Source organism: Ranitomeya imitator, chromosome 2 (assembly GCF_032444005.1).
Source record: "Ranitomeya imitator isolate aRanImi1 chromosome 2, aRanImi1.pri, whole genome shotgun sequence".
NCBI classification, from domain to species: Eukaryota; Metazoa; Chordata; class Amphibia; order Anura; family Dendrobatidae; genus Ranitomeya; species Ranitomeya imitator.
The window spans coordinates 623845908-623861651 of NC_091283.1; the positions used below are offsets into that span (position 1 = coordinate 623845908).

Genomic DNA, 15744 nt, shown 5'->3' on the forward strand with positions numbered 1-15744 from the left:
TTATTTTATTCCCACTGCTTCTCTGAGTATTCCATTTAGTTTTTCGAAGTCCGCCATATGGAGATAGAAATATGAGCCTTTTATTTAGTGATAATTGTTATGGTCTTTACCAAGGGGTTAGTGCTCACAGGATAATTATATAGAGCAGCCTAAAGAAAAGCCCCCAGAGAATCTTTTGAGACATGGCCCCTTGGGAAAGACTGTAACAACTAGCACTAAATAAAAAGGCCCATATCTCTGGAACTGTATATCAAATTATAAATAAACAGAATCAAAATATTCAGGGAAGCAGTGGAAATACGATAAAGGCAAAAATGGACCGCTTTTCATCTTTTGCCACGTCCTTTTATTTTTTTTTTAAAGTGCACCACTTAGAGTCACTTGTGATGTACCCCCAGCATTCTTATATCGCACATATTCTTTTTCCACTTCATTATTACAAATCTATTTTTTTTCTTTTTATGTTCTAATCTTCCACTTATCACTCGAGTGAGGTTACACAGCAATGTGTGCTCTATCAATCAGACGTCATAAGGCTTTGTTTGAAAAAATATTACCTGTACTTCATGTATCAAGAATGTATAGCAAAATGTTAACAATTGTAATTTTCTATAATTTTTTTTTTTTTTTTCAATCTTCAGAGGCATAAGAATACCTATGGCATCTATCCGAAAACAGAGCCCACCCCTGTCACCTCCTCAGCTCCCCCCGTCAGTACTTTGTACTCCTCTGCCGTGGTGCGTTACATCATGATTGTAGAACCTGAATATTAGAGAGGTTTCTCAACACAAAGCCAGTACCAGTAAATGTTTCCGTCTTTATTACTAGAATTCATCTGCTCCTCTTGCTGAAGAAATAGATCCTGAGGTAAGTTGCAAGAATATGCCTTGATGTGACCATTTTAGGCTGAATGTTCAGCACCCAACTCCATCTTTTTCTCTGCAGCTGGCCCGGTATCTGAACCGAAATTACTGGGAGAAGAAACAGGAGGAAGTCCGGAAGAGTCCAACTCCTTCTGCTCCCGTACCAATGAGTGACACTGTGCAAGTTGCTGAGGTGCCTCCTGTGAGCATGGTGAATGTCATGGAGGTAAAACTACTAGTTCTCATCTATATCTTATTCACATTGTGTTTCGTTTCTATGAATCTATACAGCAGGAGGGGCATCGGAAATGTTTCTTGGTGCTAGGCATGGACACAGTGGCACTAGCATGGCCTGAATGTACGAGCTCCATTAGTGATTAAGCTCCATTTTGTAGGGCATGCTGCCTCCTAGCAGTTGTCTGCAGCATGTATATGAGAAGTGTGTTTTTCTTGGCCCTTCTTTCATAATAATCACATATAAAGAGAACAACTTTTTTATTCCCTTTTTAGCCTTTTTTTTTTTTTTTTTTTTTAAGAAGCCAACTGGATACCATCTGCATTTTTGTTGTATTGCTATACAGTATAACTATACATGGTAGTCCTACTTTTATGGACCCATTACTATGGATTACTTATGAATCCAATGGTTTGAAAATGTCTTTCTATTAATGCCTTGACATCCAATCTCCAAAATATCCCGTGTGCCTGTATTCATAAGCCGTCTCTTCACTATTTGGATTTTTTTTTTCTGCCTGTAGCAGAAAGTACGCTAAAATGGCCCAGCAGGATCCAGTGGAGACTCTTGCTAATGGTGATGATCAGTGAGGTTTCAAGGACTTTGCTTCCATGTGAATGTCTGTTTACTGATACGTTCCAAGACATGCAAAAAGGATAGAGATCCTTACTATAAGAATTGTTTGGGTAAATGGGTTCTGCCCAAAAAATGGGCTTAGTGCTGGTACCAAAGCCTATTAACAGCAGATATGTATGCCAGTTTTGGACTGAACTACTACTTTTCTCCAGCAGCAATACCAGAATGGCGAGTCAGAAGAGAATCATGACCAGTTCTTGAAGGCTCTGCAGAACGCAGTCACCACTTTTGTAAACCGCATGAAGAGCAACCATATGCGCGGCAGAAGTATCACCAATGATTCTGCAGTTCTGTCGCTCTTTCAGTCTATCAACAACATGCACCCACAACTTCTGGAACTGCTCAACCAGTTGGATGAGAGGAGACGTAAGAATTACAGGGGGTGTGTGTGTGTGTGTGTGTGTGTGTGTGTGTGCGTGCGTGCGCTATGATCCTCTGGAAACACACAAAGACCTGCTTGAGGTTTTAATGTGAATATACAGGAATACATAATGAAACTGTTCTTTGCAGTGTACTATGAAGGCCTGCAGGACAAGCTGGCCCAAATCCGAGACGCTCGTGGAGCACTAAATGCTCTGAGGGAGGAGCACAGGGAAAAACTGCGACGAGCAGCAGAGGAAGCAGAGCGGCAGCGACAGATTCAGCTGGCACAGAAGCTAGAGATTATGAGGCAAAAGAAACAGGTGTGTCAACGGCTTAGATGTGTGGTGACGTACCAAAAGGGTAAAGTGACAGATTATCGCTAGAATCTTCCATCACTCCAGGTTCGATGAGGATCTTGCCTCATGGAGCCCCACCTATTCTAAGAAGGAAGGGGGCTCGCCACAATGTCTTAAGTTATTTTACCAGTTTTATGAAAAGTAAAACTCCTTCTCACAGGAGATTTACCAGATGGTTTGGGTTCTCTGTAGTCAGCCTGTTCTTTTCTGTAGTCCTGTGAAATCGTAAAAGCCAAACGCCTTTTGTGGCAGATGCCATATGCAGTATCCATTTTGTATGTGTACACAGCATACATTGGGTCCTATGACATACAGGAGTCTTACCTGTGGTTATTAGATAGTCAGCAGAGGACTTGTGGATATATGGTAAACATTGTGTAGACAAGGATTTCCTATAAATTCGGATTTTTGGCAGTCACCATATTTCTACACGTTTTAGAGCTGATTTAAGTAATATTATTCGGAGCAAACTACTTGCTGCTATCCATTGATCTTACAAAGTCCTTGGTGCATAAAGTGAGTTTGAGGTTTCTTAAGGGGGTTGTCCAGGTATGGCACAAAAGTGGGCACTCTATTATGTGACTGCAGACTTGTGAATCCTCACATTGCTCGTAGATGACATCGGGAGTAGTTCGTCATGTGACCGCAAGAATGCAATATACATACTCCTGGCCACATTACGACTAGACGTGCATGTCTTTGCTCAATACAAGTGAATTTAATGACGCCACGCATGTCTAGTTGGAATATGACTGGAAGTATGCATATCGGCACTGGAGAATCCTGACAGCATGTGCAATGTGAGAATTCACAAGTCTACAGTTACACTGACTGCAGACTTTCATGCCAAGCCCGAACAACCCCTCCAAAGGGAACGTGTCAGGTGAAACATGCTACCCAAACCATGAGCAGCATGTATCAGGCACTGGCTGTATGATCACAGCCATATATAGGTTTTTCTCTGAAAACCTTCAGTGTTTCAGAGAAAAACCTACTTTTAAAAACTTCTGGGACCGAGCCGTGCGGCTTACTGGTAAAGGCAGGTCCCGGCCCGCTGGCAAACCTCTGCCTACGTGCTTTTTTCCGTGGCAGCTATTAAAAGTATTTCTCTCTCTGAAATTCCATGGCATTTCTGAAACTAACATACATGGCTGTGATTGTACAGGCAGTGGGTGATGCATGCTGCCCGTGGATTGTACAGCATGTATCAGCCGTCAGGTTCTCTTTAAACAACAGCAGTACCTAGACTAGATTTATAATTAAAAAAAAGACACTTTTATGTTTTTAATTGGTCATTATCAAAGTCAGTGATAACAAATTAGGAACCTTAACTTGTAGGAATATTTGGAGATGCAGCGTCAACTTGCCATCCAGCGCCTGCAAGAACAAGAAAAGGAGAGACAAATGAGGTTGGAGCAGCAGAAGCAGACCATCCAGATGAGAGCCCAGATGCCAGCATTTCAGCTCCCCTATGCACAGGTTTGTCACCCTTCCTGTTGAAGGTTTGGGTGAGTGGTAATTGCCATTATGTCTTAACTTTAATTTACTTGTTCTGCAGTTACAGTCACTGCCATCATCTGGTGGTGTTATGTACCCACCCTCAGGCCCTAACACTTATACTGGCACATTTAGTCCTTCTGGGTCAGTGGAGGGATCGCCTATGCATGGAGTTTACATGAACCAACCTGGCCAGCCGACATCTGCACCTTATCCTAGCATGCCAGTGCCTGCTACCGGTGAGTAGAATTACTAAAGCCATGGTGGCTATGCATTTGTATAGTCACCAGTTCCTCTACAACAGTGATGGACATGTCTGCATTGTTTTACTACAGATCCCAACATGGTAAATGCATACATGTATCCAGCAGGATCTGCTGCAGCAGCTCAGCAAGGCCAACCTGTGCCAACTACCAATCCTGCATATACATCTTATCAGCCCACCCCTACACAGCCCTACCAAGTAAGTAGTTGCCCTTTATTCACTCACTTTTCCCAGCCATTTTCTTTAACTTGGAATCCAAAGACAAATGTTGCCTATTTGATCCAATTTATTGTAATTTTTAAATTTTATAAAGTTTACACCAAAATCCGGTTTAAACAAAATGTCATCCATTTTGTGTTAAAAGTCTCATCTTTCTAGACTGATGGCAAAGATCTGGACACAACATTTCTAGCATAATAGTCTGTCGGCTAGCTCCACTGTGGATACTGTGACTGATATGCAGTGCACACATCTGTATACAGTATATTATTGTCATGAGCACATACTTCAAATAGAAAAAGAGGGATTTTTTGGTACTCACCATAAAATCTCTTTCTTGGAGCCTTCATTGGGGGACACAGGTAACCATGGGTGGATGCTGCTGTCGCTAGGAGGCTGACACTATGCAAAAAAAAAGGAAAATAGCTCCTCCACAGTATACACCCACCGACAGGCACAAAGTACCTCAGTTAGTGTTAAAGCAGTAGGAGAAGCAACCAAAACTCAACATATGTACCAATCCAACAACGAAGGCACACAGACCAAATAATGGTACAACATATGTACCAATGCAACGATGAAGGCACATAGACCAAATAATGGTACAACATATGTACCAATGCAACATTGAAGGCACATAGACCAAATAATGGTACAACATATATACTAATCCAATGACGAAGGTACATAGACCAGATGATGGTACAACATATATACCAGTACAAACAGTTAGGGAGGGTGCTGTGTCCCCCAATGAAGGCTCCAAGAAAGATTTTACGGTGAGTACCAAAAAATCCCTCTTTCTTTATCGCTTCATTGGGGGACACAGGTAACCATGGGACGTCCCAAAGCAGTCCCTAGGATGGGAAACAGGAATATTCAAGGATTAAATGGTCTCAGGTAGGTCAGTGCAAAACCGCTGCCTGCAGCACCTTCCTACCAAGGCCTGCATCAGACGAGGCATGGGTATGAACCCTGTAAAAACTCGCAAAAGAGTTCAAGGATGACCAGGTTGCGGCCTTACAGTCTGGAAAGCCAAATCCTGGTAACGAACAGCCTAGGAGGCCCCCACTGCAGGGCGGAGTGCGCCTTCATCCCCGGAAGAGCCTGCACCGTGTGAAGAGGCTGTTTGTCCTGAACACGGAATGCCTCACGGCAATAGTGAAGCTAGGAGCCCATTAAGGCAACCTTCAGAGATGATGAACCAGGGCATCAGATTGACGAAAGGGAGCAGACCTTGAAAGGTAGACTCGGAGAGCTGTGAAGGAATCCAGCTTGTAGAGGAACTTCTCCAGGGAATGGAACAGAGAGACACAGGAGGAAGGACAATGTCTTCATTAATGAGAAAGGAAAAGAAGAAAACCAAGAATGCAATGAAGAGGAAACGGACATAGGGACCAAACCCTTGTCCATACTCCACCGAAAGGCCTTTCAGTATTTGTAGTAGATACGTAAGGATGCTGGGTTCCCGGCCCCAATAATGGTCTGAATGACCAGATGGAAAAAAAACAGGCTCCCCCAGGACTATGCTGTTAAAGTCAAAGACTATAAACTCTAGTGGAAGAGGGAACCTTCAGAGAGAGGATCTGGACGGCCTGGAAGCTTCCAAGGGACGTCTATGAACATGTTCACCGGGCCCTTCTTGGCCTATCCGAAGTTAACAGAAATATTGGGATCCCTTCTTCCTTTATCCTTTTCACAACTCTCGGGACAAGGGGAGAGACGGAAAAAGAGAGGGCAGTTGGAATTGTGACCACGATATTGCTAGAGCATCTCAACAGGTGGCTAGCGGCTGCTGGGATCTGGCTATAAACCAAGGAACCTCGTGATTTATCCAAGACGCCATGAGGACGATGTCCGGAGAATCCCATTTCAGCATATATGGATGAAGACGGCGGGGCTAAGCCACCGCCCGCCCGAGTGAGACCCAGATGGCTCAGAAAATCGGCTGCCCGGTTTTCTACCCTCGGAATGTGCACAGCTGATATGGCAGAAACTTGACGTTCTGCCCCTCGCAGAATCCTTGTTACCTCTACTTGTTTGATGCAAGTACCGCCATGACGGTCTATGTAAACTTCGGCCGTGGCGTTGTCCGACTGTATGTAGAGCGGCTGGCTCAGAAAGAGAGAATGCCAGTGGCGAGGAGCAGAGAAAATCACCCTGATCTCCATCCAGGAGATTGACGGGGAGAGAGGCCTCTTGGGCGTTCTAGTGGCACTGCGCTGTGTGACGAAGAAAAAGCGGCTCCGCAAATGAGGAGACTGGCGTTGTTGGTGAAAAACCTGCCACTGGAGAGGAAGGAGGAATTTCCTTTATAGGACTGATACAGACTGCGTCAGCAGGTGAGGGACTGCCTCACTCTGAGAGGAAGAAGCACGGAATTGTCCGTGGAGACGACCAGAGGGCCAGCTGAATGGGATGGGCATGGAACTGGGCAAAAGGAACAGTTTCCGAGGTGACAATCCCCATTCCCCTAGAACTCTTATGCAGGACCGTAGGAGAAGAGAAGCTGATCACTTTAGAGTACAGAACCCCTGGCTGAAAGACGAAAACCTCCTTTGGAAGGAAGAAAGGGGCTTGGGTCGTGTCGAACCTTATACCTGGAAACACCAGGTGCTGAGCAAAGGTGAGGGAGAACTCTTCCTTCGTGACTATGAAAGAATAGAGTAGAACCCCGAAAACCGTATGTTCCTGGTTACGGGTACGATCACTCCTGTGAATGGCAGGTAAAAGACTGCCTGAAGAACTCCTGGGGCCTGCGACATGTCTTGGCGGGCGAAAAAAACAAAAGGAAACTTTTTCCTGGGGGAGAAGAACGGTCGATAGTCGATATTGTAACCGGAAGTCGCTATCTCTCTCGAGATTGAAGCAACCTTTTACTCGGACTCCCATGACAGCACGACGAGAGAGGGGATCCGCCCATTAGGAACAGGAAACCTACAGATACAAAAGGGCGGTACCTCTCCCTTGCCTCAGTTGGTTTCCTGTTCCTGAGGGGACGGGTGCCTACAGACAGAAGGCCCAGGCCGGCTGGCCGATTACGGTAGCGGGGGGGTCTCCTACCTCGGCCGGTGCGGAGATCCCTGGAGACGCCACGGTGGTCCTTGCTGGACTTCACGGCAGTGGCGTTCGCAGCAGGGAGCGGAGTCCGGAGGATTTCCTGCCTCCATCAGCGTCAGCGCAGGTAAGTATTCCCATTGGTGGTGCAGCGGTATAGTGGGGCTGCGGGTGCCGGGCTCAGGCGTGTGGGTGAGCTCCCGGAGCGCTGCGCTCCATTCCCCGGCGTCCTGCACAGCTCTCAGCGCGTGCTGGAGCATTTCCGGGTGCAGTGACGTGGGGGGGCGGAGTTAGCGGCCGCTTCCGGGTCGCCGGACGTCTGCGCATGCGCAGTCGTTCCAATATGGCGGCGCCCATCGCGTCTGTGTGCCGGTTTTTGACCGCAAGATCTCCTGCCCTCTGCTGTATCCTGGGCCAATAGGGACAGCGCTGGCCCATCTGCTGACCGGATCCAAGGGGTATTTATGCAGGTGGAGATGTCGGATCCCTGCTTTTGGTCGCATTTCGTCCTGGAGAGTGGTGGTGAGCAGCAGCAGCTGCCAGACGAGGTACGTCAGAAGCCCAAACAGAAGGATAGAGGCGACCAGCCCAGTCGTAAGAGCTCTTCCGAACAAGGATCCAGAGCTTCGACTAAAGAGACCCCTCGGATTCTGGTATTGTACTTTGGCGCACGGGTAAGTGATCTACGTGAAAGTTCACTCTGTGACGCGGGCCCCTTTATACTTTATCATTCCAGGGGAAGAAGAGTACGGGGAAGTCTAAACATAAGGAATGTGCCCTCTGTGGAGTCCCTCTACCTGACTCTTGTTCAAAAAAATTATGTGCCCCCTGTATACAGCAGACGGTGAGGTCTACAGGAGCGGGTTGGTGGTAGTGACTTTAGGTCAGATATTAGTTATCTCCTATATTGTCCTCCCCTAGGCAGCAGAAGAGTCCGTAACTCCGGCAAATCTGAGGGAAATGATCCGGCTGGAAGTAAGGGAATCACTACGGTCCCTATCCCAAGCGGAAGGCTCAAAGCATAGGACTCTCTTGGACTCTAATTCTTCAGAGGAAGAAAGAGAGGAGAATTCCTATCTCTCCAGTCCTCTCTCCTCTTCATCAGATGAGGAGTCAGGACGATTCTGTCTACCCTTGGATAGAATCGACAAAGTCGTCAAATCAGTCAGAGGCACCATGGGTATAGAGGAACCTAAATCACAGCCCTCGAAACAGGAGATGATGTTTAGCGGACTTGATCGTAAAAAACATAGATCTTTCCCGGTAAACGAAAAGATTCAGGACTTAATCCTTAGAGAATGGAAGAAACCAGCCAGGGGCCGATCAGCCATCCTCAAGTAAAGAATCTCCATTTAACGGCATGGATTTTGAAAGGGCGTTACTAAAAAGCAAAGGGTTCTCCCCGAGTCTAATTGAGACCCTTATGAAAAGTAGAAAGCAAATAACCACAACAATCTACGCTAGGACCTGGCGGAAATTTCTGGCCTCTTCTGATTTTAATTTAGAAGAGGGATTACCTATTAAACAAATCTTAGAATTTCTGCAAAAAGGCCTAGAGCTAGATCTATCCACTAGTACTCTAAGAGTACAGGTCTCGGCCCTAGGGGCTCTATTTTCATGTAACATCGCCAATAATTATTGGATCTCAAGGTTCATTAAAGCTTCTATTAGATCTAGACCCATACATAAAGATAGATCTATGCCTTGGGATCTCAACCTAGTCCTGTCAGCATTGACTAGAGAGCCGTTTGAACCATTACATTCAGCTTCAATTAAGGCCCTATCTCTTAAGACAGCCTTTCTTGTGGCAATTACATCTGCTCGTAGAGTTGGAGACATACAAGCGCTCTCCAGGGTATCCCCTTATACAGAGTTTCTACCAGACAGAGTAATCCTCAGACCTGACCCAGCCTATTTACCGAAAGTGTCATCACGGTTTCACAGGACACAGGAGATAGTTTTACCATCCTTCCTTCCCAATCCCTCCAACCCTAAAGAAGAACTACTCCATACATTAGATGTTAGGAGATGCCTGCTAGAATACATCTCTATTACTGACACTTGGAAGAAAGATAATGCGTTGTTTTTATCTTTCCAAAACCCTAGAAAGGGACTTAGGGTATCAAAGTACACACTAGCAAAGTGGATTAGGGATGCTATCTCTTTGGCTTACACTGCAGGTGGGGGTCCGGCTCCGCAGAATCTGAGGGCGCATTCCACCAGGGCCATGGCTACATCCTGGGCGGAAAAGTCTGGAGTATCAATCGACCAGATATGTAAGGCGGCCACATGGTCATCCCCGTCCACCTTCTTTAAGCACTATAGGTTGGATTTGGGGGCTTCCTCTGATCTCACATTCGGGTTAAGGGTGCTACAGGCCATAGTCCCTCCCTAAGGAAGCTTACATCTCTGTAATTCTCTCGTCGTGCTGTCATGGGAGTCCGAGTAAAGCATTAAGCTACTTACTGGTAGCGGCATTTCTCGGAGGCCCATGACAGCACCCTTAGTTCCCTCCCTATTCACGTGGGGGTTGCACTCCATATAAATGTATATATTTCACAATATGATACCAGTCCCAATAGATGTCTATTTTTGTATATAATCTGTATATAGTGTATATTTTTGTGTACCACTAACCGCGGTAGTCCTCTCAAGACTCTGAAATACAACTGAGGCAAGGGAGAGGTACCGCCCTTTTGTATCTGTAGGTTTCCTGTTCCTAATGGGCGGATCCCCTCTCTCGTCGTGCTGTCATGGGCCTCCGAGAAATGCCGCTACCAGTAAGTAGCTTAATGCTTTCCTATTAAAAGGACATTAGGCTTGGAGCGAGGTGCTTTTCCCGCCGGTGGCATCCAAATCTCTTGATCCAGCTTGGATCCAAAAGATCTAGAGTCTTGGAAGGCAAAGCTAGTGAGGCCAGAGAATGCGGCGCATAGCAACGATGTTGCTGGTAGCCGTGACTGAACAACCAGCCGCATCAAAAGCGGAGCGGTCACAAGATATTTGCCGGCATGGGTAACCTGATCTGACAGATCTGGCCTCACATCCGGAGGAGATTCCGCTAGAATACCTTGACTAAGTATTCTTGCTCCGACAGACATGGATTTTGACGCCCAGGTGTAGGCAGATATGGGACAGAGAGAGGCGCCAGCTGCTTCAAAGGCTGACTTAATCAAGGATTCAATCTGTCTATCTGTAGAATCCTTAAAGGGAACCTGTCACCTGAATTTGGTGGGACCAGTTTTGGGTCATATGGGCGGAGTTTTCAGGTGTTTGATTCACCCTTTCCTTACCCGCTGGCTGCATGCTGGCCGCAATATTGGATTGAAGTTCATTCTCTGTTCTCCGTAGTACACACCTGTGCAAGGTAATCTTGCTTTGCGCAGGCGTGTACTACGGAGGACAGAGAATGAACTTCAATCCAATATTTTGGCCAGCATGCAGCCAGCGGGTAAGGAAAGGGTGAATCAAACACCTGAAAACTCCGCCCATATGACCCAAAACTGGTCCCGCCAAATTCAGGTGACAGGTTCCCTTTAAGCGATGCACTGATCAGTAGAGACAAGGCTGTCTAGGAAGACAGGCGAGAAGCCAGCGGATCCACATTAGGGATTCTGCCCATTTATCAAGAAGGTCTGGGCTAAAGGGGTAGAGGATGTGTAGCTTCTTCCTACCTGGGAAGTGCTTTTCAGGGTGCTCCCAGTGTTTAGACCTAATCATGACAACTTCCCTGGACAGGGGATAGTGTCCTGCCTGCGGGCCTGAGAGTTGCGATGTGGGTGACACCACACTGCTCGCTCAGCCGCCTATATGGGAAGGCAGGGTGAGAAATTACGCCCTGTTTCCCTGGTGCTGTATCTGAAAGATAAAGGGAAAATGTTAATAAAACACAACAATACCTGTAAGGAAAAAAGGATTAGCTGCTGATCTGAGATCAGATCCAGGTCCGCTTCCTACAGACACTAAGCACAAACTGAGGTACTTTGTGCCTGTCGGTGGGTGTATACTGTGAAGGAGGAGCTATTTTTCCTTTTTTTGCATAGTGTCAGCCTCCTAGCGACAGCAGCATACACCCATGGTTACCTGTGTCCTCCAATGAAGTGAGAAAGAAATGGCTTCAATGTATATTTTATGGAGTTATGTCATGTAAAACTGAGGAATGAACCAGCTTTGAGGCGACTCTGGAAGCCATCACTGATCTACATCAGGAGGATGTACATTATAATGTATATTATTATCAATTTTCTCATCATTTTTTTTTCCTTGCTTTTAAAGAGTGTGGCCTCCCAGAGCCTCCCTTCCATTTCCCAGAATCCTACAGCCACTGGGATGACGTACATGGGTGCACAGTCTGTACCTTTGGGTTATCAGCCTTACAATATGCAGGTTAGTCCAAATGATAGCATCTATTTAAGTTACTGGGTGGATAACTATGAAAGCAGACATGTTCAATGACTTGTTCATTGCAGACTGATCCAAGTTTGTCTGTTCTTTATAGAACCTTATGACTAGTCTCCCTGGACAAGATCCAGCAATGAGCAACATGTCCTCCCAGCAGCCCTTCCTTCCTGGGCAACAACCTATGTATCAACCTGTAAGTGCCAACTTTTGACAATGCAGATATACTATAAAATAAGTTGGCATGACAAACGAAGTCTTTCAAAGGAGTTGTCATACGACGGCTGACTTCCATAGGAGCACCATCCGGACAAGCACAATGGTCTTCAGCCACCCCCTGGCTGTCATGGGAACTCTTCATCAAATCATGGTGGGTGGGGGCAATGGGCAGAGCACTGTAGATGCTATTGTCCAAGATTGACAACATTTAACAAGTTAACAGCTGTGGGTGGTACTGCGCTCCATTCCCAGCTGTTGGAGGCAGATGATGGCAAAAACCTGCTGCCAGATTCTCTTTAACTGTGAATCAGTCGATGAGTTTGTTCTGGCAGTCTTAGGCCATGTTCACACAGTGCGTTTTTTACCGCGGAACCGCGGCGGTTTTGCCGCTGCGGTTCCGCGGCTGTTTTCCATGCAGGGTACAGTACACTGTACCCTATGGAAAACAGGACACACTGTGCACATGGTCCGGAAATTGTAAAAAAAAAGACGCGCTGAATAGCTCCCGGAAAAAAGAAGGAGCATGTCAATTCTTTTTCCGGAGCCGCAGCGGTTCTGCACCCATAGACCTCCATTGTGAGGTCCAAACCGCAGTAAAACCCGCAGATCAAAAATATATCTGCGGGTTTTACTGCGGTTTGATGTGCAGAACCGCTGCAGCAGGAAGTGCGGGGAGCGGGCGGAAGTGCGTGGGCGGAGTGTGGCTGCCCCCCCCGTGCTCCGATCCCGCCCCCCCGTGCTCCGATGCCCCCCCCCAGTGCTCCGATGCCCCCCCCCAGTGCTCTGATGCCCCCCCCGTGCCCTAATCTCCCCCCCTTATACTCACCCGGCGTCCCGGTGTCCGTCCGGCCGTCTTCTCCCTGGGCGCCGCCATCTTGCAAAATGGCGGGCGCATGCGCAGTGCGCCCGCCGAATCTGCCGGCCGGCAGATATGGCGGGCGCATGCGCAGTGCGCCCGCCGAATCTGCCGGCCGGCAGATTCGTTCCAAAGTGCATTTTGATCACTGAGATATAACCTATCTCAGTGATCAAAATAAAAAAATAGTAAATGACACCCCCCCCCCTTTGTCACCCCCATAGGTAGGGACAATAAAAAAAATAAAGAATTTTTTTTTTTTTTTCTTTCACTAAGGTTAGAATAGGGGTAGGGTTAGGGATAGGGTTAGGGTTAGGGTTAGGGGTAGGGTTAGGGGTAGGGTTAGGGGTAGGGTTAGGGTTAGGGGTAGGGTTAGGGGTAGGGTTAGGGTTAGGGGTAGGGTTAGGGGTAGGGTTAGGGGTAGGGTTAGGGGTAGGGTTAGGGTTAGGGGTAGGGTTAGGGGTAGGGTTAGGGTTAGGGGTAGGGTTAGGGTTAGGGGTAGGGTTAGGGTATTTTCAGCCATTTTAACCCTAAAAAAATTCCTAGAAAACACACAGACTCTGGCTAGAAAACTGCATCAAAAAAACGCATCAAAAAACGCATCAAAAAACGCATCAAAAACGGACCAAAAAAGGACCAAAAAAAGGACCTGCGTTTTCTGCCAAGAGCTGCAGTTTTTTAAAAAACAGTCAGGAAAAAAAAAGGATGGAAATCCTGAACGTGTGAACATACCCTTAAGAGGAAAGTTTCTATCTCTTTTTTCATTGTCTTTTTTGAGCTTATCTCAGCTGATTTATGGCCGTAAACTACATTAAACTTGAATGTGCAGGGAAACAAGAACCTTTTGAACATAAAACTATGCAAAATTGATAATGAAATCAAATAGCAAAAAACGTTTTTCTTGGCCCAATATACATATATTTTAAGTAAACAAAAAAAAATCTACTGGGTGTTACCAAAGGTTTGTGTCTGGCGCTGTGTACTTCTTCCCATGCATGACGTTGACCAGTCATAAGCAGGCAGTGTCATACAGGAGAGAAAAGAGCATGGCCATTACAAGTTCATAGACAACAAACATGTCTATGTTCTTTTTAATCTAAGTAGAAAAAAAATAAATTCCAAAGTTTGTTAAAAAAAATTGTGCCATGTTCCGATATACGTAGCGTCTCCATTTTTCATGACCTCGTGTTGGGTGAGGGCTTATTTTTTGCGTGCCGAGCTGAAGTTTTTAAAGATAACATTTTGGCGCCAATACAATCTTTTAATTGCATTTTAAATAAATGTTGCGTTGACCAAAAAAAACATAATTCTGGCGTTTTTAATTTTTTCTCATTACACCGTTTAGCAATCGGGTTAATTCTTTATTTTTTTTATATTGATCTGGCGATTCTGAACACGGCGATACTAAATATATATATTTGATTTCTTTTTTTCCTTAGGGTTTTATTTAATATTTTTTTTTAATATTGTTAAAAACATTTTTTTTTTCAACATTTCGCATGCTTCAATAGTCTGCCATAACCCGATCGGCTCTGCTACATACAGGCGATGATCAGATCGCCTGTATGTAGCAGAATTGCTCACTTGCTACAAGTGCCGACCAGCAGGCGGCGCTCATAGCAAACCGGCAGTAATAACCATAGAGATCTGCTGTAGACCTCTGGTTGTCATGCCGACCCATCGGTGACCCACGATCACGCGACGGGGGTCACCGATGGGTGGGATTTCTGGCGTGCTTGCAGGAAGCGCGTGTTAAATGCCGCTGTCAAGAGATTGACAGTGGCATTTAATGGGTTAACAGCTGCGGAAGGATCGTGATTCCTCCCGGGGGCTGTTAACGGCACATGTCAGCGTTCAAAACAGCTGACATGTGCCAGATAAGATGTGGGCTCTGCACCGGAGCCCACATCAAAGGGAGGGTGTCCGACATCAGTGTATTATTACGCCCGATGTTGGAAAGGGGTTAAGCCACATGTTGTAGTCCACTGCCTTAAATGACATAAATTATCTGAAAAGTAGGACAACCTTCCTATGCTTTTCAAAAAACTGACCTGCACATCCAAACATAGACTGAGTGTGAACAGGTGCTGAACCCAGAGTCGCCAACTCGTATATAGTTAAATAAATAGGGCAGCACACTGCAGCGCCAAAACATGCAAACTTGAAAAAACGAAATTTGAACTGCATTACTGCACTAGAAATATGAAAAATGAGAGCTTTTAGCGCACAAAAATGGCCAATTTTATGTGTACCTCGTAGCCACGTTAAGGCATCTCTCTTATACGAGGTCCTACGTTTGACCTACCTCACTGAGAATAAACGTCTCCATCTGAATGGGTACATGTAAAAACCTCTTCTTGGACTCAAATTCTCTCTCTATGTGGAGGGGTATTGGACCTACTATAATTAAAACACCTGAAGCTAGGAGGCGGGGAGTGCACGATCAGAAGGCTAGAGAATACATTTCAAAAAACTGACCTGCACATCCAAACATAGACTGAGTGTGAACAGGTGCTGAACCCAGAGTCGCCAACTCGTATATAGTTAAATAAATAGGGCAGCACACTGCAGCGCCAAAACATGCAAACTTGAAAAAACGAAATTTGAACTGCATTACTGCACTAGAAATATGAAAAATGAGAGCTTTTAGCGCACAAAAATGGCCAATTTTATGTGTACCTCGTAGCCACGTTAAGGCATCTCTCTTATACGAGGTCCTACGTTTGACCTACCTCACTGAGAATAAACGTCTCCATCTGAATGGGTACATGTAAAAACCT

At 45.9% G+C, this 15744-nt stretch overlaps 1 protein-coding gene across 6 annotated transcripts in view; it reads left to right on the forward strand.

Moving 5' to 3' along the window:
- Nucleotides 1–15744, forward strand: part of HGS (hepatocyte growth factor-regulated tyrosine kinase substrate) — a 29360-nt gene that overhangs the window by 10081 nt on the left and 3535 nt on the right. For 2 of the 6 annotated variants that reach the window (XM_069752520.1, XM_069752522.1), the window contains exons 11-20: nt 642–737; nt 829–867; nt 946–1089; nt 1887–2100; nt 2245–2417; nt 3792–3932; nt 4012–4189; nt 4286–4413; nt 11767–11877; nt 11990–12085. In XM_069752520.1, coding sequence (XP_069608621.1) covers nt 642–737; nt 829–867; nt 946–1089; nt 1887–2100; nt 2245–2417; nt 3792–3932; nt 4012–4189; nt 4286–4413; nt 11767–11877; nt 11990–12085 — 1320 coding nt within the window. The remainder of the gene's footprint in view (nt 1–641; nt 738–828; nt 868–945; nt 1090–1886; nt 2101–2244; nt 2418–3791; nt 3933–4011; nt 4190–4285; nt 4414–11766; nt 11878–11989; nt 12086–15744) is intronic. The other 4 variants (XM_069752521.1, XM_069752523.1, XM_069752524.1 and 1 more) reach the window with 3 other exon arrangements.